This window comes from Macrotis lagotis, chromosome 8 (genome assembly GCF_037893015.1).
Source record: "Macrotis lagotis isolate mMagLag1 chromosome 8, bilby.v1.9.chrom.fasta, whole genome shotgun sequence".
In the NCBI taxonomy this organism is placed as follows: Eukaryota; Metazoa; Chordata; class Mammalia; order Peramelemorphia; family Peramelidae; genus Macrotis; species Macrotis lagotis.
This window is the reverse complement of record NC_133665.1, coordinates 159,615,691-159,643,506: the sequence shown is the minus strand read 5'-3', so window position 1 is coordinate 159,643,506 and position 27,816 is coordinate 159,615,691. Positions and strand designations below refer to the sequence as shown.

Genomic DNA, 27,816 nt, shown 5'->3' with positions numbered 1-27,816 from the left:
AAGTACAGGTAATAAAAGTAGATGTATATTAAAAATCATTTTAGTTTAATTAAAAATAAAGATCATTTTTCTCCAGTCTGAAGTTCTTGTCAGACTTTTCTCCCTTGAATTAAGGATGGTAACCAAACTTAGGATGAAAAAACATCTCAGATCCATTCTTGTTGAACTGGTTTGAGAAGTTTAGTTCTAAACTACCTAAGAATACTTCCCTCTTTTCTCATTTTCTGAAAAGAGTGGGACATTGATGAGAAGGAGGGCCCTTTGATTGTTTCTGGCAACTAGAGAACAGAGTCAAAGTGGTCAACAAGGGATGGAATGGGCTTGGGGGACGATTCTCCAGGGATCTTTCTTACTTCTCCCCAATCTAGTGACTATTGTTCTATTAAATGAAATAGAATGAGAACTCCAAACTGAGATTTATTCATCTGAAACTCTTTTCCTTATTCAAGATTACTACTATAAATGTTACTTCAAACCATCTGCTAGAGAGATGTCTGAGAGCCTCGAGAAGTTATATCATTTTGGACATTTCTCTCTTTAAGGTATAAATACCTGGATTAGAATAATGATAAATGAATAAAAATGATTTCTGAAAGACAAGCTTATAGGGCAGAATAAAGTATCTATATATATATATACACATATGTATGTATATATATATACACATATGTATGTTTATATATATATATATATATATATATATATATATATATATATATATATATATATAAATGTTACTCAAAATGAGTGGCTTTGGCATTTACAGACAACTAAGTAATCTTTAAAGAAAGGAATCTAAAGGACAATCATTTTTAGAGATAGGAGAGATTGTGGATAGTGATACTTATTTTAGAATACTATATACACCATACTGGTCCTCAAGTTCCAAATCAACCAAAAATATGGATCTCCTTTAAGAAGAAAAAAGATAACTTCTTTTAGCTTCAAACTTTCCAGATGGCCTTATGTAACAAAAGGAAAAGGACAAATTTTGAGAAAGGATCATAAGCAATGCAAAGATTCAAATAAAATTAATAATTTCTGTAACCAAACATTCATCTTCAATGACATACAATGGCCTTTTCTAAGATCTTATTTTTCTTGAACTCTGCAGCAACTGTGTGATTGTTCTGGGATTCTCCTACGGCTCTGCCAACCCTTGTCCTTTCTCTAGCCTCACTCTTTAAAAGGCTCTTCCCTAACCAGATGTTACTCTTCCATATCTCATCTCTCTCTGGCTCCACATGGTCCTGGTTGATCTGTCTCATCTTTTTGAGTCTCCATTTCTTCATCACTGAGAAGGGGTGACACTAGATAATCTCTAAGGCTCTGCGTCCTGTTGGTCATCTCTATCTAAATGATCTCCTGGTACTTCAAACTCTACAAGTTAAATTGAAATAAACATTTTCCCATCAAAATCTACTCCTCTTCTCTGAGCTTCAGCATTTGTCAATGGCACCACCATTTTGTCCATTTTTTTTTAAAAAGGGCCATCACTCCCCTACTCAAAATCCTATTTAGCATTTGAAGTCCTCCATCCCTTCCTGTCTTCTGGTATTTCATTTCTTTCAGGCGATGAATATTCTGGTCAGGCTGTTCCACACACACAACCATCCATTCCCTCTTTCTGAGCCTTTCCAAAACTGGTTGTCCCCCATACTTAGAATGCACTTCTTCCTCCTATTCACCTCACAGAATCTTGAAATTTCTTTTGAGACTAAAATCAAGAGGCACCTTTCCCATGAAGATTTTCCCAATCCCCCACCTCGGATAGTGCAGCCCTTCCCCAAAACCTGGGTATCTATAGACCATCTCTCTTGATTGATGGGACATAACCCCTTTTAAGATTAAAGACTGTTTCCCTTTTATGTGTTATTGCTGGCTCCTGGTTTACCGATATGATCATATGGGCTTAAATCTTTCCCAGTCTTCAAGACTGAATTCCAATGTTACATCTTCTATGTACTGTCTGTAACTCACAGCCAGCCAAAGTAATCTTCTTCCTTTTAAGCTTCCTAATGTCTATCTCATACATTTTCACAGGCTCTAAATTGTAGCTATTTACTGAATTTAGCAAGTATTTATCAGGGACTCTCCACACTAGACTCCTGTACTAGATTATAAAGATGGACTCAGATACAGTGCTTGTTGCCTTAGAATGAGTTTTTAATTTAATTCACATTTTAGTCTACTTGATCTCCTATGTAGCCCTCCAATAGATCATAAATTCCTAGAGAACAAAAAATGATATATAGCTTTATATTATATATACACACATCTACATCTATATCTGTATCTATCATATAGGTATATCTATCTACACACACATCTTTATGTCCTTCTCAGTAACTTCCACTGAGTAGCTATTCAATAAACCTTCATTAAAAGGCTGACTTAAATTTTAAGCTATTTCTTCTGGAAAGTTATATATCTGGGCAATGCGTTTCAACTATTTAAAATGTCAGTTAATTCACTCACTTCCAAACAAATAAATTTCCAGATTTTATGATCTGTCTGGCTTCTAATTACTACAGAAAGAGTTAATTCACAAATTCTAAAGCAGGAAGGAGAAGAAATGAAAAAAATTCACAATCAATCTCATCACCTTCAAGTCATCATGAGAATGTAATTAATCTTGTTTATTTAAGGGGTTTCACACCTCTCACATTAAAACACCAACTCCCTAATGACTTCAGTTGAGGTAATTAAGATACAAAATGGATTGAATTTCAATCTCAACTAGCAGAAGAAACAGAAAATTCTACTAGAATGCTTGTTAATTTGGGGGGGGACTTATTTTGATTACATTTAAATGACTCTCCTGACAAAGCTATACCAAACACAGATTATTCCAAGTGTCATGATTGCACAAGTGTTATGATATTCAAGAATTCAAAACCACTTACCCAACAAGTATGATGTGAAAAAACAATCCAAAATAATTTAAAATGTATATAAAGACTTGTAGCATGACTTCTAAAATTGGAATTAATTACAATCACTACCCATTCATGGTAAAAGGTGAGCAAATCTTGGGATGTAAAACAATTTATGAACAAAAATAGAGAAGAGAGCTGTTAATAACTATTTGTTCGCTCAAAAAAAAACAATCAAAATGGGAGGGAAGAGGGAGCAATAGATCCAACAAGCAAAATCACCAACCCAGGAATCAGCTACTTCAATGCTCAGATATGATGCCAAAAGTAATAACAAACAAATAAACACCCCAATATCCAAGTTGTAATTTTGAAAATTCACTGATCTAAAAATCATATGCAAAACGAAAGAGTTTATGAAATTCAAAATTATTTCTTGGGTAAAAGATAGTACTTTAAATTCAGGAAATGTCTTCATTTCACCAATCTCTTCTGAAAATAAATTATTTATCTAGTATTTGTAAATATATAACCCCCCCAATTTTCCTTTCATCCCAAAATAAAAATATTAAAATTTAAAAACATTTTTCATAAGTTCAGTACAATTAATGACAATCATTTGTATATTTTAAAATTTAATATTAATCCTCAAATGTGCACCCATTTTTTTTGGTTGCGTACGTTTAGCCTCCTAAAAAGAAAGAGATGCAGTGTTCAAAAAATAATTTTATTGCACAATTAAATTCTTTTATTCTATTCCTATAAAGGTGTTGGACTTTTAGACATTTTTTTTATTCAAAACAGTTAAAAAAATTAAGTGTTGCTGAATTATTTTGTAGTTTTTAGGAACAAATCTAAATATTCAGAGGAAAAATGCTTTGGCTAGGTTTCCCAATCAAAATATGTATGGGCAGAATTCATATCTTTATAGGAGAGTTATTTAACATTCATAATCCTATGAATTATTGGCAAATATCTAATAAGCAAAGTCTAATAAAGAGCAACAATGCCCTGTGGACAAGGTTGAACCCTGATGAAAAGGGAATGAGCCATTAGGTAAATCCTTTCTATATGAAACCACAATGAATAGATATCACTGGATATATATTGGCATGTTTTCATCTTTTTTATGGTTAAAAAAAATCCTTCTATTCAGATTGAATCTGTGAATTTAATTAAAAATAAACAGTGAAAGTGATGTTCAAATTAATATAATGGTTTAAATCTCCTTGAAGAATATCAATTCAAATTATATTTAACCATCAAAAATCTAAAAATCATACCACATAATGAATATAATCTAACGGTAGCATTTTGTCAATATTTTACCATTGTCTTTTATAGCATTTTAATGTTTCTAAAGCACTTCACAAATATTATCTTATTCTATCATCAAAACAACCTTAAAACTTAAAAAAGGGAGATACTATTATTATCTGCATTTTACAGATAAGGAAGAAATAGATAGAGATTAAGTAACTTGCCCAAGTTTACACATTCAGTAAGTATCTGAGGCTGAATTTGTACTGAATCATAAGTTGTTAAACTTCCCATTGCAGAAAAAATATAACTGCTAAGTTGAGATAACTGGTCACTTTGTATGGCTGACTGAACCGGTCTCTATAATCGTCTTGACTAAACAAGTTTAGTCTCAATATACCTAGCTAAAAACAGGTGAAATGCTGGCAATTATAATCCTACAGGACAGCTAATATTGCTTATTCAGTAGCAAACTCGTAAATAACCAAACCTGCTAAAACAGGTATAGGAGGATTTCTCCAAGTCAAGAGAGAGGAAAAAAAGAGTCTTGACAAAGGCAAAAGTTCAACTTTGAAGAGAATATACTTTGACTTCACATGTATAATAGGTATCATACTGCTCACCTTCTCAATAGGTGGGGGAGGTAGGGAGGGAATCTGGAACTCAAAATTTAAAAATAAATGCTTAAAAACACAAAGAGGAAGGAAGGAAGGAAGGAAGGAAGGAAGGAAGGAAGGAAGGAAGGAAGGAAGGAAGGAAGGAAGGAAGGAAGGAAGGAAGGAAGGAAGGAAGGAGAAAAGAAAGGAAGGAAGAAGGAGGGAGGGGAAGACAGAGAGAGAGAAAAGGAGGGAAAGAAAGGAGGGAGGGAGGAAAGAAAAGAAGGAAGAAGAGAAGGAAGGGAGTAAGAGAGAAGGAGGAAAGAAGGAAGGGAAAGAAAGGAATGAGGGAAGGGAGAAGAAAGGAAGAAGGAAGGAAGGGAGGAAGAGAGGGAAGAAAAAGGGAAAGAAGGAAGAAAAGAAGGGGAGGAAGGAAGGAAGGAAGGAAGGAAGGAAGGAAGGAAGGAAGGAAGGAAGGAAGGAAGGAAGGAAGGAAGGAAGGAGGAAGAGAGGGAAGAAAAAGGCAAAGGAGGAAGAAAAGAAGGGGAGGAAGGAAGGAAGGAAGGAAGGAAGGAAGGAAGGAAGGAAGGAAGGAAGGAAGGAAGGAAGGAAGGAAGGAAGGAAGGAAGGAAGGAGGATCTACTTGACCAGCCCTAGCTCAGCTATTAGAATTAGGGACCCCTCCTATTGAATCCCTTCAGAGAAGTAGAGCCAGATTCCAGGGAGCATGACTTACCTCTTTTCTGGAAGAAAGCAACAGTGGCTGCAGGAGCCAGAACTGGAGCTCTGGGGGGCTGTGTATGTTTGGGGGGGGGGGGGGGGGGGGAGGTTGGAGCATTTCTGGCATCAATCACTCTATTTCCTTGGGTCTCTCATATAAATGCTCAGTTATCACACTTAGATATCACGGAGTTAATACATTATTATCTATATCCAAAAAATATATGGTCTCTTGGCCCAGAACTTTAGTCTCTTTTCCACAATTTAAAACCAAATGAAAACATTTTTAAAAGGAAAATTATCGCCTCAGTTTTCTTCCCTGCAATTTGAGGTCATCTATATTCATGAAATTTTATTTCTTTACTATAATTAAAAAGAAAATCATGAATAAATAAAATAATTAATTTAAACAAAATGCAGATATGTCTCTGTAAGTCTGACTGCCCTAGAAGTTTATAATATCCTTAACCTGAAATATTACTACTAACAAAACCAAAATCCTGTATGAACAGACAAATTAAATTTGATTTCATTACAAAAATGAAAGTAATAACAGGAAATGACAGCAGGGTGTTTGATAAGCTCAATTAGCAGGAGGATCAAGTGAGGTGATGACATGCCATTATGACCTCAGGGGTTAAAGATGTTAATTTTCCATCTGGCTGAATCTGGATTTTCAACACAAACACTGAGACCACCTGCTGTACATTAATCTGAGTTGTCTTCAGCAGTTTCTTAGTATTTTCAGTATTAGAAGTTAACCTAATTATGTCTTTATTTCTTTAGTTGTGAAAAATGACTACTTCTCATAATTAAAAGTTAAAAATAAAAAGCCACTCATGCCAATTCTGGTCCAAGGTACAATTCACATTAGGTATTAAAAAACCAGTTCCAAAAGACATCCCAATTTTTATAAGAAAATGTGCTTCTAAATTTGGGAAAAAATTATCAGAATGAACTCTGCCGCATTATTTTTGAAGATGCATTCCAGTAAAGACATGGAATTATAGAATCTTGCAGTGGGAAGGGACCCTGAGTCCAACCTTGCCCTGTTCTCTGACATGCTTGATCAATTTCAGCCTTAAACTGAGGAACCAATCACCCCAGTCCAGACCACCGCAGATAGGAAGGTAAAGACCACCAACCGACTCAGGGAAAGAGGTGGAGATCCCTATGTTTCTGAGTGTCCTAACAAACAGATGGGAGGAGAAGATGAAACAGAGTCTCCAGGCTTCCCTTAAGTCATCTTGTATATTATCACATTTTATTTACATACATGGTCATAAGATATATACAGGCCAGAACAATCTATCTATATTCACCACAGCCAATTTAAGTTTTTGATAATTGTATGTCACCAGAACAGCTCTAGGGATGGGCAACTTATAATAAGAGAATTTCTTATTATGTAAGAACACAACCGAATGCTTTCTAATTATAAAAGTCAAACTTGGATCCAAGGAGATATGAATTCATCACTCCCTGCTTTTCTGCAGAAGAGAAGGTTGTGAGTGTGAAATACAGCATGGAATGTGTGATTTTTTTCCTTTTCTTTTTTCCTCTTTTAAAAAAATTCTTTATTATAAAGATGGCTCTCTGTGAAGGATTGGGGCTAGGGGAAGGAACAATGAAACATTTAAGTTCCACAAAAACAAGATAACAATGAAAATGATTTCTAAAAACAAGAAATTTTTACTTATTCTGGGTCAAAATCTATTCCCTAAACCCACTGGTCAAAGTACTATTCTATAAACTAAACAAATCTATTTTTCAAACATTTTAGGTGTCTCCTATGAAGCAAATCATTGCATTAGAACTTTCAACTAAGACGGCAAACTGCCAAGTTGTTGAGAAGTCCTGCTCTCCCACATAGACCACTGCAAAGATCAGAAAAGGACGCCAGAAAGAGGAAAAAGAAAGTGAAAAATAAATAGAAGTTCTTCCACCCAGTGCTCAGAGACAAGGGCAGCCAGCAGAGGGGTTAGGTCAAGAAAGCTAGCTTGATTCTGAGTAAATGCATTAGCCAGTGGGGCAGGTGAGAAGAGCTAGAAGAGGCAGGGAAGATGGGAGATCAAATCTGCCTCTAGTCCTTATGACTCTAAGGGGCTGGGGTTAGCTTCTCTGGATCTCAGGTTCCTTACCTGTAAAGCAGAGTTGGATGCACTGACCTAAAAGACATTTCCAACTCTAAATCTACGCCAAAATCTCATGAATCCTTTAAATCTGTGATCCATGGAACAAATAATCCAGATTCTTAACCAAATTAAACTTAGTTGCGTTTTTAGACTTAACATAAATTTTATTTGTTAAATAAAATAGAACATATAATAAAACTCATCAAAGGCCAGATTTCCTTTTGGGATCAACTGTTCTACACATGCTTAGTAACTTGCCCCACAGGTCTGACCACCCTCAAACCTGTCTGTCTTAGCTCTGGGACCCTCAGCCTCCCTTTCCTCAACTGTAAAAAGCAGATAATAACAGCGCCTATCCCCCAGGGTTTATAAGATGATTAAATGAAATGCTATATTTAAGGGGGCTTTGCTATCCTTAAAATGCCTTATAAATGAGGGTATCAGGACTATAGTTGGATGGATAAAGAAATGCTTTACAAGATATATGTTTTGAAACACAAAATTTGAAGAGTGAGAACAGTAGTACTGGACAGACATAATCATCAACTATACCCTCCAATGGAGAAGCATTAAGATTTAAAATTCACCCACAATTCAATGCTAATTTGATTAACTAAACAGTAATAAGCAGCTGCCTGTGTCTCTTTTCATATGCAAATACAGACCCTTTCATTTTTAGGTATTGGTGGATTTAAGTTTCCATCAGATTTCTTCATTTTCAACTCTCACTAAGATATTCCTGTATATTCTCAAACTGGGTAACATAACTTACTTGACTTTCTGAATCCAGACGCAGTAGTCTGAGATATAGAGGTCATTTAGAATATATGCTGGATCATTTTCTTGAAAAATTTTGTGAATATCCAAGAGACACTTCAAAACAGCACCTTTTCCTGGAGGAAGATAGAAAAATACAACATTATTTCAAAAAAGGCTAGACATGACTTCCAATTTTTCTTTCACTTAAAATTTAAAACTTATAATGTCTTAATACTACTATATTTGCCTAGGAACATACTGATACTATCTGTATTTTGTAAGAAAGATATATACTTGTTCTATTGTAACCCCTGCCTAAAATGTACTTGGGCCCAATTCAACGTTTCTAAGGGATAGAAGGCAAGCAGCAACTCCTACACGAAGCCCAACTTTGCATTTATTTTCTTTCTCTCCTACTTATATATATATGTACTTTTTTGTTTCTCTAATTACAATATAAATTTTCAGAGAGCAAGAATGGTTTTATTCTTTCTATTTGTAGCTCCAATACTTGGCATTATCACACAGATACTTAATACTCACTAATTGATAGAAATATGATTCTATTGAAATAAAACCTTTTTTCGAGATTTAGGAAAAACTAAATCTTTATCTTCAGGAACATTTTCATATAGATAAGTTATTCTTTTCAAAGTAGCCACTGGAAATTGCCTCACCTAATTCTCCCCCTCATCAAAATGATGCTAACTTCAAGAGCCAGGGTCCCATCTGTGCAGCCAACCCTTCCATTGACAAAGTGTCTCCATTCTTCAGCGGCTGCTCTGTGACCTGCTGAGGCAGACAACCCCAATACCTAATCTCCCCAAACTTCAGACCATGTTCACATACCTGCAGCCTTTTTTTTTAAGCCTGGTAAGACTTGCTGGAGCTTATAATAGACCAAAATACCCTTTCAGAATCTAGCATCCCCTTCTTGCCACAAGACATTAGAGTAAGGTTTTAATGGATATTAGATTAACTTTAATTTTAAAAGTAAGCAAATGTTATAATTCAACAAGAATTCTCCATATTCTGAAGTTTATGAAATTTCACTAAATTTAATAATTCTGTAGCAAACTATTAAATATGCAAGACTACTTTTTTTCATCTATTGGATAAATTTTAGCCTCATGGTTTACTTAATAGTGATAAAAACATGAAGTGTATGAATTTCATGATGATACTAAATAATCCTATGATCATTTCTAGTCATAAGTTGAATATCAAGACCCTAAAGAAACCCAACTTACTCTCACTGAACACTTGCAACACAAGCAAAACAGACAACCCAGCAAACTTGTTTCTGATGACAAAAAGTAAAAAAACAAAAACAACCCCCCCCCCACAGGCAAATGAGGCAGGGAAAATATTCTGAAATATACTGAACATCAATAAAACAAAAGAAGGATATTTTACTATAACTCTCTGGACAAAAACAAAAAAACAACCTAGAGAACTGAAGGAAAAAATGATTTTTTTTAATGGAACATTCTTTATTGACAGAACTTTTTACAATATTCTCTACTCCAAGCTTCCCAAACAATTCTTCCCTTCTCTCTACTTCTCCATTTGTCAAGAAAACCACAACTCTTCCCCTTAACCAGGCCCAACACTTTGAATTCATCCAACTCACACATTCCCTAACAATTTGTCTTTCATGCATCTTGTAGAACATGGCATGGTGGGGATGGCAGAGGGGTACTACCTTGGCTACCAACTCTGAGATCTGTTTACCCACTGACATTCACCACCGCATATGCCAGTATAGGCATGGGCTTGCATCACTGAGTCACACTGGCATTCTGGCCACCACCTTCTTGACTTCAGGTTGTCTTCTCTTCCAATCTACCTTACACACAATCTATTAGAAATAGTGTATTTTCATCATGCCACCACCTTTAACCAAAATGCTTAAGTTAGTAGAGATTTAGAACAAACCTGCAGTATGGTTTTAAACAAAGCCTCAGAGAGTAAGAGATAGAAAACTCAGGGTTTATAGATCTACTCTAACCCCTTACTTTTACAGTAAAGGGCAGTGAAGCTGAGTGAAGGTCAACAGCTTGCCCAAGTTCATGAAGTCTGAAGTTCCAGTATGGAGAGCCTGGGTCTTCTTGATTTTGGATCCCACACTCTGTCAACTGAGTGGAATCCGTGGTTATAATGGGATAGCTAAGCAGGAACAAAGAGTAGGTAGTCAAAAATATGGAACTAAAACCAAGATTTTAGGGACTAGAAATTTAGATCAGAGATAACCTTACAAAAAGCGAAAACTGAAAACAAAAGGATGGACCAATATATGGAATGAAAGACTGCACAACAGAAGCAAAATAAGGAAATTCCCTGCTTGGATATTTCTCTTTTCCCCAGTATGACTTTTTTTTTTTAAAAAGCTATCTAGTTGATCTTTACTCTCTAACACCTTCAGATTGTTCTGGCACTTCTCACAGAATTATATCCTTATTCACTGGCATTTCTAAAATTAAGGTTGGTCAATGACTTCTTTGGGTATCCACATTGGTCTCTGTCCTCAGAATTTCATCTTAAAGAGCTTTCCATCTTTCCTGACTTAATTTCCCCTGCCTTTTCACTCTTTAGCCCCTTGAAATCTGTCATGTCTAGCCAAAGACAAATTCTAAGGGTGAATGGTTTCTTTCACCAGGATTTCTCAAGAACTATACACTGATTGATGATCATTCCCAACAGCAGCTTCAGTAGAGTGATGATTCAAAAAAATCAAATCAAGAGAACTTCTAATGAGGCAGGGGATTCAGACTAGTCCTTTTAAAAAGATGGTAGATGTAAAGACTGACAAATTGCTTTCTGTGGGGGGGGGGAAGTAAGATTGGGGGGAAAATTGTAAAACTCAAAATAAATAAAATTTTTAATTAAAATGGTATCAAGATAAAAAGTTTATTAGGTCTGCTCTTTTTTAAGACAAAGTTTTAGTTTTTAGTTCCTCTTCCAGGATCTAAACTTCCTCGGATTGTGTCTACAATGAAGACCCATCAAGTGGGTCGCACTCTTAAAGACTGCTCTACTCCAGTATCCCTCTCTTGTCAATGGTTGAGTTCCTCTGGAACCTCTATTTTGAAGAAGCGACTGGATTAGCCATCCTTTCCTCCCACCACACCCTGCAAGTATTCTCTCTTCTGCCCTTCCTTCTGGTTCCCTTGTATTTGTTGTTAAATTGTTTTTCAGTAGTGTCCAATTCTACATGATCCCGCTGAGATTTTCTTGGCAGAGATACTGCAGTGACGTGCCATTTCCTTCTCCATCTCATTTTAAAGATGAGAAAACAGAGGCAAACAGGGTGAAATGACTTGCCCAGGGTCACAGAAATTAAGTGTCTGAGGCCAGTGCTCTATCTGCTGCATCACACAACTGTCCCACATTTTTGTATGTTGTCTTTCCCTTTTAGAAGAGTAACTCCTTGAGGGCAAGGACATTCTTTCTGTTTAATCTCAGTTTAATGTCTAGCTCAAATTAAGAATTTAATAAATAAATGACTACTCCAAGCTAAGCAAACTAGGATATTAACTGAGGTAAGTAACTATTTTCATGGTAAGATTTTCCACAATGCATCAACTTAACAGGCAAAGGATTCCACCTAAATTGATTGTTCTTCCCTTACGTTAACTTTGTCCACAGAAACAAAACATACACAGGCAAGAACAATTTATTTTAGAGAAAACAGAGTTCTTAAAACTAGATATATAGTATTCATGAATATATACATATATATATATATGTATGTATGTATGTATGTATGTATCAATCTTGCCGTATAACAAGTTGTAGGGTTAATCCTACCTGATGATTCCAAATACTTGATCTAGCTGCTCTCTCACTAGTTTTTCCTAAGATTGGAAGGGGCCCAAGAAAGGCACATTTTAAAGTTTCTGACAGATCAAATGACTTCCTGGGTTAATTTCTATCAGTCTTATAGTCTGATTGTAGATGTGAAACAAGTTCAGATGGTTCTAAATTAGGTCAAACTGGCTGTTCGGAATCAGGCTTTATAAAATGACTTCTTGGGGAGACAACAGGCATTGTCATAATGACCAGCAAGGTACCCTGAAGGGTCTTAACTCCAAGCAATAACAGACTGTCTAGGTCCAAGATCTGGGCATGCTTTAGTGGGCTTTTAAATCAGTTATGAAGGATGCAAGTGTCAACTAATCCCAAAAGGCACCAGACCCTGTCCAAGGCACAACTAAGTTGTTCTAGTTTCTACCTTTATTTTCAATATTCACATTATGCAGCTGACACCTATGTATTTTACTGGGGTGCCTAATCCTCCTGCCCTTTAGAGCTTCCAAGAAAATAGGATGGTGAGAATGAACTGATGCTGAATAAGGGCTGAGTCACTATTGATGATTTGGCTAATAGTTTACAGAGAGAATTTTTAAATAAAATCACTCCAAAATACAAATAAACTCTTCCAACTCTTTTAAATGTACCTATGGTTATGTCTGTGTAATGTATTCTTTAGAAATATGTTTGGACAATAAAACTGGCTGATACACTATGAATTATTTTAACCTCAATCTTAGTAATAGTCTCATTTCTAGCAAAAGATCACAGATCAAAAAGGACTTATTAGGACATGGTAAATTTGGGAAATTATTTTCCTATTAAAGAATGTTATTCTATGTCCTCTAATGAATCATCTAAAAGCAACTGAAAGATCATCTAATTATATAATTTGAATATCCAAAAAAGGGGTGTTGGGGAAATTAAAAGCCTTGGCAAATTAATCAAAATTAATAAAGGAAAATGTGATAATTTAAGGCCACTGGTGAGAAAACATACAAGTCAAATTACTATCAATAAAACATACACAAAATATTATAAGAGCTTCTAAATATATATATGGCAATTTTAAGCCCTTATATTTTATAACACATTAAACAACAAGCATTTATTAAGAAACATCTACATGGGGGGCAGCTAGGTGGTATAGTGGATAAAGCACTGGCCTTGGAGTCAGGAGTACCTGGGTTCAAATCCGGTCTCAGACACTTAATAATTACCTAGCTGTGTGGCCTTGGGCAAGCCACTTAACCCCGTTTGCCTTGCAAAAACCTAAAAAAAAAAAATCTACATGAAGGGTCAGCTAGGTGGCACAGTGGATAGAGCGTGGGCCCTGAAGTCAGGAGTACTTGGGTTCAAATCTGGTCTCAGACACTTAATAATTACCTAGCTGTGTGGCCTTGGGCAAGCCACTTAACCCCATTGCCTTGCCAAAACTAAAAAACATCTACATGTAAGGCATGGAGATAGTCCCTGGGAATACAAAGCCCCAAACTAGGAGAATACCTTTTTTTTTCTGAGAAGCTACAACAAGTAAACAGATAAATGCCAATTCATCTGTGGAGGAAGAGAGTGCAAACGAGGGAAGGATCTGAACTGAGCATGTGTGGATTCTAGGCTTTGAGGGCCAGTGTTTATGAAGGCAGAGAGCTAGGAGGTAGAATGTGTGGGAAAAGAATATAGGAGTTGAGGCTAGAACAGTTCCTTGAAATCAGTCTTTAGAAAAATCTTAAGTCAGGTGGAAAATAGCACTTTATTTTGGAGGAAACAGGGAGATACTGAAGGTTTTGGGGAAGAGAAGTGACACAGTTAAACTTAAACCTTAGGAAGCTGTTTTCTGGAGTGGGAAGAGACTGGAATGATTAGAAAGCTAACATAAGAGCCAATCCATCAATAAACAAGCATTTAGTAAGAACCTCTGTGTCACAATATTTTAGGCACAGGGGAAACCAAGACAGATAATCCCTGACCTACAGAAATTTTCAGTTGACTGCAGGGGACAAAGTATCCATTATAAAAGTGTGTCTAAAGGAGATCCAAAGTGAGTTGGGGAGGAAGGCGGAATTGGAGCTCAGCCTCAGAGATGACAAGTGATAAGGGTCTAATGGAGGCAGTGGCTGTGTAAGCAGAGAGCAAGAGAAAGGTCCAAGAATGGCTGTGCAGGCAGAACTGATGAGTATTAGCAGAGGATTAAATAAATTTGAGCTCAAAGAAGGAAAAAGAAAAGTTGAGGATGGAAACAATGTGAGCTTGCAAACTTGTATGTCTGAGTGGATGACGCAACCCTTAATAGAAAATCTTTGGAGGAAGAATCAGTTTGGGGCAGAAGGAAGCTTATTAGGTCTAGACTGGACACAGTGAGTTTGAGATGTCTAGAGAAGACACCCTGGTGGAGGAACCCCAAGTGGAGATCAAGAATTACCAGGGGCTAGACAGAAACTGATTCAGAAGAAATAAGTGAATCCATGTGAGCAGATGACACCAAGGAAGGAACTGCAAAGCAATAAGGACAGAGCCTCCAGATACTCAGGTGTCCGGGGAAAAGACAGAAGATTCTAGTAGACTGGCAGAGGATCAGTTGAGAACAGAATCATGGGAGCCTGGGGAAGAGAGAGGGCATCCGGGAGGAGGGGGAGGCGGCGGCAGCAGCAGCAGTCAACAGCATGAAACCACAGCACAATGGAAAAGGAGGGCTGAGAAAAGGGCATAAAAGACAAAATAATATTTAAAAATCATTTCTAGAAGGAAAAAACAAATGATCACAAATCTCCTTTTATACAAATCCTATAAAGACTTTCTTTTTATTTCTTATAGCTTGAAAATATATACATCAATATCAGAAAAAGGTAATTATAAAATAGATAACAAACCATTTTATCAGATTATATTATTTTGCTAAAAATCAAAGAAGTCTCTCATTTTTAAAATCTTAGATGAAAAATTATTTCATTTCTCGTGTCTGTGTCTGTCTGTCTGTCTCTGTCTCTCTCTCTCTCTCTCTCTCTCTCTCTGACTCAGCCCAGCTAGATCTCATGGACCTGATCCTAGACTAGCAAGGACATCCTGACCTGCCTATTTCCAGTCTGGGCTTGGCCCAGGTTGCCCCTCCTTGGTCCCCATCTTCACAGACTAATGCCAAACTTAGTGTGGATACCAAATCTGCACAGCACACTGAAACTCAGGAAATCATCACACCCCATCTTTTTTTCTTATTTTTCTCACTAAATCAGCAACATTAATGGAAATTGGTTCTTTGGGGGAATCCTGGCTGTATTAGTTTTTATTCATTTTATATTCTTAAAATAGTCTACCTAAAGAAATGTCACAAAATCATACTACTCATCATATAATGGCAATGATTTAGCAAAAAATAATTTTGTAAACTTTATTAAAAGAGTGGATGAAAGAAATAAGTTAAATTAATTTTTTACAACCTGATAACCAATTTCACAGTCAAAACCATAAGGAGGGAAGAAAGTGGAAAAGAGAAACAAGGAAGGGAGAGATGGGAAAGAGGGGGAGAGGGAAGTGAAGGGTGGAGGGAAGGAAGATAGGTCAATTCTTTTGTGACTTTTAACCATAAATTTTAACCTCTTAGTAACTATGCGGTTAGGTGGAAAAGATATTTCTATTTCATGAGAAAGTATTAGGAGCAAAACAATCCATGACTCCCTCATATTTTCTTTTATATCTGCAATTTTTCTCACATTTCCTCCTACACTAAAAGGCTGGCTGTGTTTTTGCCTTTTTTGTATCCTAGTTCTTAGCACAATCCCCAGATCATAGGCACACCTTAAAAAAATGCTGGTTGACAAAATATTAAAATCATTTAACAGGATACTAGAAAGATGAGGAAACCAGTCCACAACTTCAAGATTGTAACTGAGCAAGAGCTCAAGTACCCAGAAACCTCCAAGGCACATTCTAACAAGTGCCGTACCTCGAAAGGCAATGAGCTAAGTCTTCACAGAGATGGCCCTTGGGAAAGGCCTTGACTAAGGAGAAGGATCTACAGGAGAGGACATGGATGGAAGTCCAGGAAGGGCATCCAGGGAAGGGAGAGAAGCCAAGTGCTTCAGCACAGTAATTCAGCTGTGGGAGAGCTGGAGTGGCTACATTTTCCTAATCCCAAACCAGGATCTAACCTTTGATAAAGGATTTTTCTGATTTGGAAATTAATGACTTATAAAAGCACTCTAAACTAATGACAGGATCATCACTGGTCCCACCTGCACAAGATAATATACAGAGGCAAAGGTATAATCCACCAGATGGGGCACACACACACCCCCCTTTCAGTGGGGAAGAACCACTCAGACTGTGACTCTCTATCTTTCATGACAAATATTTTATTGGAATGTTATCTTAACAGTTGAGTGATTTGGGGGTAAAGCAGAAAAGGAAAAATAAAACTCTAACAGGCACAGTCACTGTAAGAACAGGGAGAGGGAACCAGGGTCTGGAGATAAAATGTGGGGACCAGAACCTCAAGGGCTTCAAAAATGAGGAATCTGGCTTCATCCAGTAGAGAGTGGGGAGTCAATTTAACCCTTGAATGTCATGACCAGAGTCTTCTCCCTAGCTTCTCATCTCAGGCCTAAAATGCTCTCCATCCTCTCCCTCTCCCAACACCCAGGCTTCCTTGAGCCCCCCAATTAAGTCCTTTCTTTCCAGAAGGAAGCCTCCTTGACTCCTTCGCAATTCCAGAACTTTCCCTCTCTTGATGATTTCCTAGGTATCCTGTAGAGACCTGCTCCAGATACACTGGCTGTCTCCCTGGCTAGAGTGGAAGTTCCTGGAAGGCCAGGACTGCCCTTTAGCTCCTTTGGTGTCCCTGAGGTCCTCGCCACAGCGCCTGGCATGAGGCCAGTGCTTAATAAATGGTTACTGAATTGAATTAAGCTTAGACAGAATTGCATTTACTTTTGGAATTAATTTAAAAGAGAAAAAATTACCATATTCTGAATAGTTTGGAAGAGAGTAGTCTCTACAAAACTTTACATTAACTCAAATACGACTGTTAGTTCTCTAAGGAAAAAAATGACAAACCAGCTATTAACAAGTGACAAGGACCAGTCTTCTGAAACTGTCTTCTCAAATAAGGTAAATTTGCTATGCAAAAGGTTAATTCATTAGCCTTTTTAAAATGTCTCTAGGACAAAGCAATTTCAAGATCACTCTCAAACATTTGTGCTATTTTAAACAGAAAATTTAATTTAAACAAGAAAACACTACTTCAGAGAAAAAATGAAATTTGCAGACATATATTTATACACACACATCTATAATGGCCAGAAAAATCAAGACTGTAGCAGAATACTTCAAGTGCTTTAATAATGCAAGCATTTTTAGGAATGGTATGTGCTAAAATATATGTTCTAAAGGGGACAATGGTATATCTTAAATTGTATTTTATTAAATTGTAGGGTTTTATGGGCCTAGGGTGAGAGTAATACCATTTCAAACTATAATGAAATGTAAATATTAATACAAAAAGGGAATGAGGATTAACCAGAATATAAATCACATCTAATAAGTAGTTAAAAAGAGGTCACCCAGAATCCAATACACAGATAAGAGTGAAAATTAATAGGATACTTACAAAAGCTTCTCCCTTTCTGCCTGTTCTCCTTTATTTTCAAATGTCCAAGAGAAGACAAGTTATATTTCCAAGGAAAACTATGGAACAAAGGCACATTGTGGATGTCGCGGAGAGTGAGAAGGAGCAATGACTCCAACAGCAACAGTGACTGCTCTGAGGTCAATGGTCCTTAGCTGCCCTGCCCTGCGAGCACTCCTGGCAGGTCCACGCCAGGGGAGCCAGTCAGCGCCCCCGACTATAGTTCACCTGCTCCAGAGACAATGGGCCCAGAACCAGCCAGTGCTGGGACAAAATACACACTGCCGCCCACAAGGAGAAGAACATCATCCCTGTCCCCAGGGGGAGGGAGCCATGAGGGGATGAACTAACAAATGTCCCCTCAGCTTGTTTTCTATAATGAAGAAAAGAAAAAAACAAGTAAAATTGCCAGGCTCTTTCAGCTCCACTCAGAGTGACGCTGCCCGGCACCCTTCCCTCTGGGGTGGCCTGCTTAGAGCAGCCACCCACTTACAGGGGACTCTCTCTGCTCTGAGAAGGTCAAGAACCAGTCAGTGGCACTTAGCAAAGAAAAAGTTGGGGTAGAAACAGAACTGGGCTCTTGAGAGGGCAGCTGGCTCCCCCCCACTCCACTCTGCCCTTCAAGCTGAGTGACCAAGGTACGCACCTGCGTGTGTGTATGCATGGGTGTGCACATGTGAGCACCTCATCCTGAGGGTTGGGCCTCCATCAACCAGGTGACATGGGCATGCCCCTGGAACCCTCAAGAGGCACCACGACTTACCCGGCAGCACAGAGTTAAGGGGGGAAGAGGCCCCTGGCAATGTGAACAGGGCAGCAACACTAAGAATCTAAGGTTTCCAGGGCTCTGCCTGACACACTTGGACCCCCAACACACCAAGATCTCAGGGAGTCTGACTCCAAGAGGTGGAAGTGGGTGGAGGAATCCAAGTGGTCATACCACACAAGGCACAGAGAATGACCCTGATTCTACAACTAAAGCTAAAGAGACCAATAAACCAAAGAAGACCCCAACCAGCAAAAAATATTTACGGATGTCAAAATCCCCCCAAAGCATGAGAGAGCAACACTGGAAGAACCACAAACGGACTCGAAGGACCAAAATAAATCTTTTCACAAGGACTATGTGAATAGAAGGGGAAAAAATGGCAAGAGAGTCTAAAAAAAAAAAAATTCTGGAAGAAAAAATATGAATGAGAACAAACAGCTTCAGAAAGTAGCAAAACTACATTTATTAATAGACTTCCTAAAAACCATCTAAGATCAAAAAGAAATCATGACTCCATGGGATACAAATAAATATTTAAATAATACTAAAAGATTGAAAAAGAGACAAAAAATGTAAACTATCTGACACCAGAAACTACAGACCTAGAAAACAAGTTAAGGAGATATGATTTAAGAATCATTAGGCTTGGGGCAGCTAGGTGGTGCAGTGGACAAAGCATCAGCCCTGAGGTAAGGAGGGCCTGAGTTCAAATCCAGCTTCAGACACTTAATAATTACTTAGCTGTGTGACCTTGGGCAAATTACTTGACCAATTGCCTTGCAATAAAAAAAAGAATCACTGGATTCTCTGAAAACAATGATTAAAAAAAAGTCTTAATGACAGTTCAAGTATTCTTAAGTGAAAATTATCCAAAAACTATACAATCAGAGGATAAAATTAAAAAAAAGAAAACATCCAGATCAACTCCTGAAAAGAACCCCATAAAGAAAAATCCTAGGAATGTCATAATCAAAATCCATAACAAAGAAAGATGTCATAAGCATCCTGAAAAAAAGCCATTCTGGTACCCCAAAGCCACAGTAAGGTGCACACAAGACCCAGCAACTTCCACTACAAAAGAGAGGAGATTTTGGAATACCATATTACAACAACAGTTATAGGCTTATAACCCAGAATACTTTACTCTTCAAAGTCTAGCATATCATCCAACAGGGAAAAAAACAGACCTATAATGAATTAAGGACTTTCAAGGGCATCTGAAGCTGAAATGGAACTGTGAATATAAAAATGACTCCAGAGAAATATAGAAAATAGAATTTATTTGAGCAAACGGAAGAATTTATACAATGATATAATGCTAACATTTCCGAATGTTAATTACTCTAAGGGTACTGAGGGTGTCTCGAGGATGGATTGTTATGGGGGGGGGCAGTGTTAAAGGAATATAACTTACAACAGAGAGAACTTGTGATTTTTTTCTAATTGGGGTGCATGAGAAGAGGATATAAATGCTAACTAAGGGGTAGGAGGTTTGGGCAACAGAAGAAGCTCCTCATTTAAAACAGACAAAGGAGAGTTGAGCATAAATACACTCTCAGAATTTGAACATCGAAGTCATAAGAAAAGGAGGAGGGCTTAGAGGGAGGATAATAAGGGGAACAAACCTTTTAATCCAAAAAAAAAGGAATTAAAGAAGTCAAAACAAAAACCCCCCAAAAATAAATAAATAATCTGACAATTGAAGGTAAATAGTATAGATATTTTCTTAAACAAATGAAGAATGTCTAAGCAAACAGTGAATTGAAATATTGTGCCATAAAAAATGACAGAGACAATTTCAGTGAATGTTAAGTAATAAGAACTTTTGCAGAGTGAAATAAGTCAAACTGAGGGGGGAAAATCAAGTCTAATTCCCAAAATAGCAATTCCCAATTACACCAAAGATAAAAATGAAAACCCTATCATTTCATTCAATGTCTCACCTGGGATTTGGAAAAATAAAAAACCACCAATATTTTGTATCAGTCTAGGGTTAGTTTATACAAAATTTTGCTAGCCTGATCAAATTAAAATCAGTTTATAAAAATTTCAAATTACACATGTGCATGTATATATGAAATGTACATTCTGATGACTACCTTTTCCCTTTGGAGGATAATAGTTTTATTCTATGAAAGAAAATAATGAGAATAGTTACGTCTATCTGTATACAATGACTGTTTGAATTTCAACAATGAAATAAGTTTTAAACACTTCATTATAAGATCATTTTATTCTATTTGTTCATACTACAGTAATCACAACTACTAATTACTTTTAAAACGAAAATAAGTCCTAAACAAAAGAAACCCTAAAGATATACTAAAAATATTTATGGCTCTTTTTGAGGTAGTAAAGAATGGAAATCTGAGGGAATACCTATCAATTAGAGAATGGCTGAACAAATTATGGTATGTGAACAAATAGAATATTATTGGGGTTTAAGAAATAATGGAGGGGCAACTAGGTGGTGCAGTAGATAGAGCACCAGTCCTGGAGGCAGGAGGACCTGAGTTCAAATTCAACATCAGACACATAATTACCTAGCTGTGTGTCCTTGGGAAAGTCACTTAACCCCATTGCTTTGTAAAAAAAAAAAAAAGAAATAATGAAGATGGTTTCCATAGAAGCTGAGGAAGACTTAGATGACTGATACAAAGTGAAATGAACTGAACCAGTAGAATAAATTATAGGAAAAAATCAAAATATGTGTAAGACAATTAACTGTGAAAGAATTAGGAACATTATTCCAACTTTGTTCATTTTCATTGAAAGTTATTAATTTCCAGAAGATATTACATGAAGAAAAGCCCTTAAACAAAAGGTATGATTTTCAATAAAAGAACTGGAAAACAAGGAGCATTGCCATCAAATCAAACATACATCAATCACGGTAATGATAGTGACTTATGAGTAAACTGCCACTCCCTTCTGACAAAGGCAAAGGACTCAGAGCACAGGAATGAGACCTTTCTTTTGAGATGCAATAAAGAAACTTTGCTTTATTTGACTCATAACAAAGGCTTTTTTCCTTCATTAGGGGACTGGAGAGAGGGAGCTAGGAGTGGGAAAAAAAAGACTGTTGTTGACTAAAAAAAAATGCATATGTACACATATAAATACAATTATATATAGATATGCTCATATGCTTATGTTTCTCTGTGTATATGTGTGTGTGCACACCCTAATAGGCTCAGGTCAGGTCATCTGGCCCAGACTACATTTGAAAGGTATAATGACATACATATCTGCTATGGAGAATAGGAACAGCGCTGTCAAAACTGAAGAACTCTGGTTTATAAATCAACATTAGAGACAGGCTAAAACATAAGGATAAAGATAATGTCTTTGGAAGAAACTTAGATTAGACCAACACCTCACACCCTTTACCAAGATAAGATCCAAATGGTTACAGGACATAGACATAAAAAACAATACTATAAGCAAATTAGAAGATCAAGGACTAGTCTACCTGTCAGATCTATGAAAAGGGGAACAGTTTATGACTAAGGAAGAGTTGGAGAACATCACTAAAAACCAATTAGATGATTTCGATTACATTAAATTAAAAAGTTTTTGCACAGGTAAAACCAATGTAATCAAAATCAAAAGAAAAGTAGTAAATTGGGAAACAATCTTTACAACTAATGATTCTGACAAAGAACTCATTCCTAAAATATACAGAGAACTGAGTCATATTTTTAAAACAAAAAGCCATTCCCCAATTCACAAATGGTCAAAGGATATGCAAAGGCAATTTACAGATGAGGAGATCAAAGCAATCCATAGCCATATGAAAAAATCCTCTAAATCATTAATTATTAGAGAAATGCAAATTAAAGCTTCATTGAGGTACCACCTCACACCTCTCAGATTGGCCAGTATGACCAGGAAGGATAATGATCATTGTTGGAAGGGAAGTGGGAAATCTGGGACACTATTACACTGTTGGTGGAGCTGTGAACTCATCCAACCCTTCTGGAGAGCTATTTGGAACTATGGCCAAAGGGCAACAAAAATGTGCATACCCTTTGACCCAGCAATACCACTACTGGGTCTATACCCTGAAGAGATGAGGAAAAAGGGTAAAAACATTACTTGTACAAAAATATTTATAGCAGCCCTGTTTGTGGTGGCAAAGAATTGGAAATCCAGTAAATATCCTTCAATTGGGGAATGGTTTAGCAAACTGTGGTATATGTATGTCATGGAATACTATTGTTCTATTAGAAATCAGGAGGGACGGGATTTCAGGGAAACCTGGAGGGATTTGCATGAACTGATGCTGAGTGAGATGAGCAGAACCAGAAAAACACTGTACACCTTAAGAGCAACATGGGAGTGATGTTCAACCTTGAAGGACTCGCTCATTCTATCAGCGCAACAATTGGGAACAATTTTGGGCTGTCTGCAAAGTAGAATACCATCTGTATCCAGATAAGGAGCTGTGGAGTTTGAACAAAGTACAAGGACTATTCCCTTTAATTCGGAAAAAAAAAAAAACCCAGATGTCTTATGGTTTGATCTGGTTACCTCTGAGAATTCTGTTCTCTTTAAGGATATGATTTCTCTCTCATCACACCCAATTTGGATGGAGGTACAACATGGAAACAAAGTAAAGACTGACAGAGTGCTATCTGTGGGGTGGGGGTGGGGCCGGAGGGAAGCAAGATTGGGGGAAAACTGTAAAACTCAAATAATATCTTTAATAAAAATTTTAAAAAAATAAAATAAAATAAAAAATAAATAAAAATAAAAATAAAAATAAAAAAAATAAAGATCGGGGTTCCTAAACCTTTTTGAGTTAGGAACCCATTGGCAGTCTGATGAAACCTATGGACTCTTAATGTTTTTAAATTCATAAAATATATAAGATTGTGAAGAAATCAATTTATTGAAATAAAGATGTATTTTTCCCATCCAAAAAAAAATATAATGTCTTACACTGGTATTCAAAAAATAAAATTTCATTTGCCCTTTAATTTACCCAAAACCTTCACAGACCCAGTTGATTCTGCTTGTTGCAACTCTATAAAAAAATTTTAAAAAGTGCAGTGTGTGGGGGGGGGGAACACATGTGTGCACAAAATTAGTCAAATATAAGGTAAATTACTGTTGTTGATATTAAATAACATAACCCTGGTTATTTTCCAATCTCCAAAGTCCAGGGTACAACTCATTCCTCATATGGCGGTGACCCCAAATGTTCAAAGGTTGTGCCAGTAAAGCTCAAGCTTCAGCAGTAAAATTACCTCATGAACAAGTGTGGCGATAACCTGGTTTTCGTCACATTTATTCTTGGAAATTGTTTACAAAGTCAATGAAGAATTATGACATACAAGGGTAGAGGGAATACCCCATATGATGGAACCACAAATATTTGAAGCATCACTTAGATATAAAGTCACTAAAGAGGCAACAAGATTCACCAAGGGGAAATAAATAGGTAAGCATATTATACAATCCATACCATCTAACTTGAAAAAAAAAGGGTGTAAAGTAGAATACCACGCAAGGACAGAAATAATACAATAAATATCTTCACACTATTTTTAAGAACAACTTAACTGATTTCTCAAGGATTAAAGGTTTAGAATCTCCCACTTTATTGAAAGATCAGAGAATCTCTCCCATTTTTGCATACAGAAAAAAGCATCTTACCTAATTGTAATATCTTCACTGTATCAATGTGGGCTTTTGTCACCAGCTTGAAATGTCGATAAAGTGGGTAACATAACACTCTTCTTCCAAAAGAAACCAGGATTTCATGAATATTATTCCAACTCTGTCAATTGTCATTGAAAGCTATTAATTTCCAGAAAATATTACATAAAAACCCTTAAACAAATAGCATGATTTTCATTTTAAAAAAATCTAAAAACATGAGGATTACTACCAAATAAAGTACACAAAAATACTAGCAGTTTTGAATTGAGAATATTTTCACTTTTTATAATCAAATATATATTTATTATTCTTCTTATAAAAGTGCTAAATTATATCTGCTCTTTCCAAAGTATAATTATGTCATGGACTCTTAAAATACTATAAAGAAATTTAAAACATATGACATTGCAGAACATATATGTACATGAGATCTTTTGAAAATGATTTATGTTTAATTTATGTAAAATTATAAATATTGCAGATGGGGACATAAATCTCCTTATGAATTATATTCACTGTTAACCTTGATAAGAAATCTCATAATTTATTTTGTTAGAGGAAATGAGTGTCATAGGATAGTCACTCTATGACCATCTAGGCAGCTAGATGGTACTGTAGATAGAGATATGGAATCAGGAATATCTGAGTTCAAATCCAGCCTGAAATATAGTGAGATCCTGTTCAAGTCAAGTCACTTAACCCCCAACTGCCTTTTCCAAAAAGGTAGGGGCATGTAGGGAGGGGGGGGGAGGGTGCATATGCACACCAAATTTCAAGTCAGCAATACAATGCTTTATCTTTGAAATTGGACAGGAAAAGGGGCAGCTAGGAGGCGCAGTGCATAGAGCACCGGTCTTGGAGTCAGGAGTACCTGGGTTCAAATCCAGCCTCAGACACTTAATAATTACCTAGCCGTGTGGCCATGGGCAAGCCACTTAACCCCATTGCCTTGAAAAATCTTAAAAAAAAAATTGGACAGGAAAATAAAAATTCAGTTAAAAGATATTGCTCAGATTCCACCTACTTCTTACATTCTCAGAGTCATCATGACAAATCTTTTTGTCAACTTTCAGTCTTGCCTTCCAATAAATGTATCTTGCATATGAAGTAAGAGCGATTTTCTCAAAAACCTGTGTCTCCACACTTCTCTGAACATCATTTACTGAATCAGATCAATGTTTCTTACAGTAGACTTCATAAAGTCCCATGATTCTTACAATCCTAAGAGTCCAAATATCCCCCCCCCCAAAATTGGAAGATGGCTTTAAAAAGGATAAAGTGCTATTCTAAAACGTTAGAATTGGGGCAGAGTTTTTATGTTCCACTCCATGTGTATGAACACAGTTTCAGGTTTGTGCATGTTTGCCCTCTGTCTCTGAACCAGCATATATAACCTTCATCTCACCATGAGGACTCTTGCTCCTCCAATCCTCTCCACTAATGTTTTCAATCTTCCTTAAAACTCATGTCATCAAATAACACTACCTGTTTTCAATCACTTCCATTACTTTAAATAACCTTCCTTCTTCAGACTCCCTAACTTATATTATAAGATGCAGGAAACTGAACTAGGTGCTTCTCATAAAGGATTCTTGCTTAAATGTTATGAACTATTGGTACTAAGATGTGGCACAAATATATTAAGAGAACTTGCAAAATGCAATTTCTATTTTTAAAAAAGGGAGAATTAGTCAACTAAAATAGTCTCTAATCTCTTTGTGTAGAAATATGAGCTTGAGGGGCAGCTAGATGGCACAGTGGATAAAGCACCGGCCCTGGAATCAGGAGTACCTGGGTTCAAATCCGGTCTCAGACACTTAGTAATGACCTAGCTGTGTGGCCTTGGGCAAGCCACTTAACCCCATTTGCCTTGCAAAAAAAAAAAAAAAAAAAGAAATATGAGCTTATAAGCATCAGAAAATCTTACCTCAAACCAAGACAGTGTTCCACTCAGTTTTCTGATATTCCATGGAGATTCAACCTTTATTTGGTTAGGAGAGAAAAATGTCTTTGTCTTATATCAAATCATTTAAAAGTAAAGTAAATGCATATATAAATGGATGTAAAGAGATGACAACAACAGAACATTAAGTTTTTAAGACTATAGCTATGTCATAGTTTTTGGAAAGCTCAAGAATTAACAAGTTCACAGGATTACAGAATAAAAATATGGCTATGGACACCAGTACAGCAATAGTAGACCCCATTCCTTGAATGATAAATTGCCTGAATTATAAATGTTTGAAAAAAAAAAACACTTCCTTATCTTTTCATTTCAATTAGGAAAGAAAGTTTCTACTGTAACAAAGAAATCTCTTAATCAGTTCTTAAAAAATAACAAGGATTTCCTTGCACTTTTTGTTCAATATTCTAAAGACGAATATCATCATATTGGAATAAGGTCCCAGTTACCACTTCATACCAAAACTTTCCTGTAAGAAGACCTTCACATTCCAACCTAATTCTTTCCAAAGAAAAAACAGATTTTTTCACAGGAATGAGTCCACTTTGTTGGCAACCAGACCAACTTCAGACTCATTCAGAAGAGAGGTGAAGGACAGCAATCATCCCACCCTTCATTTTAAAACAATCCTGACAAAAGGGAATTACTGTCCACCAGGCCCCTCTACCAGCCCTCTGCAGGGTTAATTCTCTGAGGTTAGTGAAACACAGTTTATTGACAGCATTAAGTATTTTGATTTTTAATTCAATGCATTATGCCATACTTCCATTATTTTAAAGACATAGAGGGCTATTTTTGTTTTTTAATGCCAGTTGACAAAATCAGTATAAGGGTATTTGATACTTAAGATTTAACATATTTTACCTCAGCAACTAATTGTTTGAATAAATTTAGTAATGGGTACACTCCTAGGAACATAATTTCTACTTATTTTATGGAAAGGATGAAGGAACAATAAAATGTTTCTATTGCTAAGTGTCCCAAAACAGATTGGTTGAACTAAGACTTTAGAAGCAGTAACTAAAATAAAGTGCCTACTCAGTCTTTGTCCTTGAAAAGTTATTGGTGCCTGCAAAAGCAACACCTCCCACCAGAGAAACCATCACATTTCTTGTCAGCTGTTATGATTTTTTATTAAAGTGTTATTTCTAACCCTAAAAAGCTTTCTATAGCTGAGATTTAAAAGAACAGTAGATTCTACAAATCTCAGATTATAGTATTATGCCTTCAAACATGCAAACTTCAAATCCAAAATGGGAGCCAGAGGAGATATTGTAATAAACCTAACCTGTCATTTTTTCAAATAAAATCACAGCACAGATTTCTTAAAATGTAAAAGATTTTTCCTCTTCATAAATTGATGAAGCCAACAGCAGTGTCTTTAGAAAATAAAGCACTTTAAACCGTGCTATTACTATTAAAGCATTTTGACAAACAAACCTTGTTCACGACAGGGATAAAACAGGAATTTGAAAAAAAAAATTTGTTACTATGAAATAGAAAGCATTTAAAAATGATGATAAAAATTATGAAATGACGTATTCAAACTCTACCAAAGAAAAATAACAATGATATGCTTTTCTAAATGATAGAGCCTTAGTAGTGAGATAACCAAATCTGGAGGTTCACTTTTGTTCT

General features: G+C 36.3%; 1 protein-coding gene across 1 annotated transcript in view; it reads right to left on the bottom strand.

Moving 5' to 3' along the window:
* The window catches only part of LOC141496566 (protein SHQ1 homolog), a 100,431-nt gene that overhangs the window by 30,439 nt on the left and 42,176 nt on the right, over positions 1 to 27,816 (bottom strand). Inside the window, 3 exon segments of the mRNA XM_074199050.1 lie at positions 8,360 to 8,480; positions 24,210 to 24,333; positions 26,143 to 26,196. Coding sequence (XP_074055151.1) covers positions 8,360 to 8,480; positions 24,210 to 24,333; positions 26,143 to 26,196 — 299 coding nt within the window.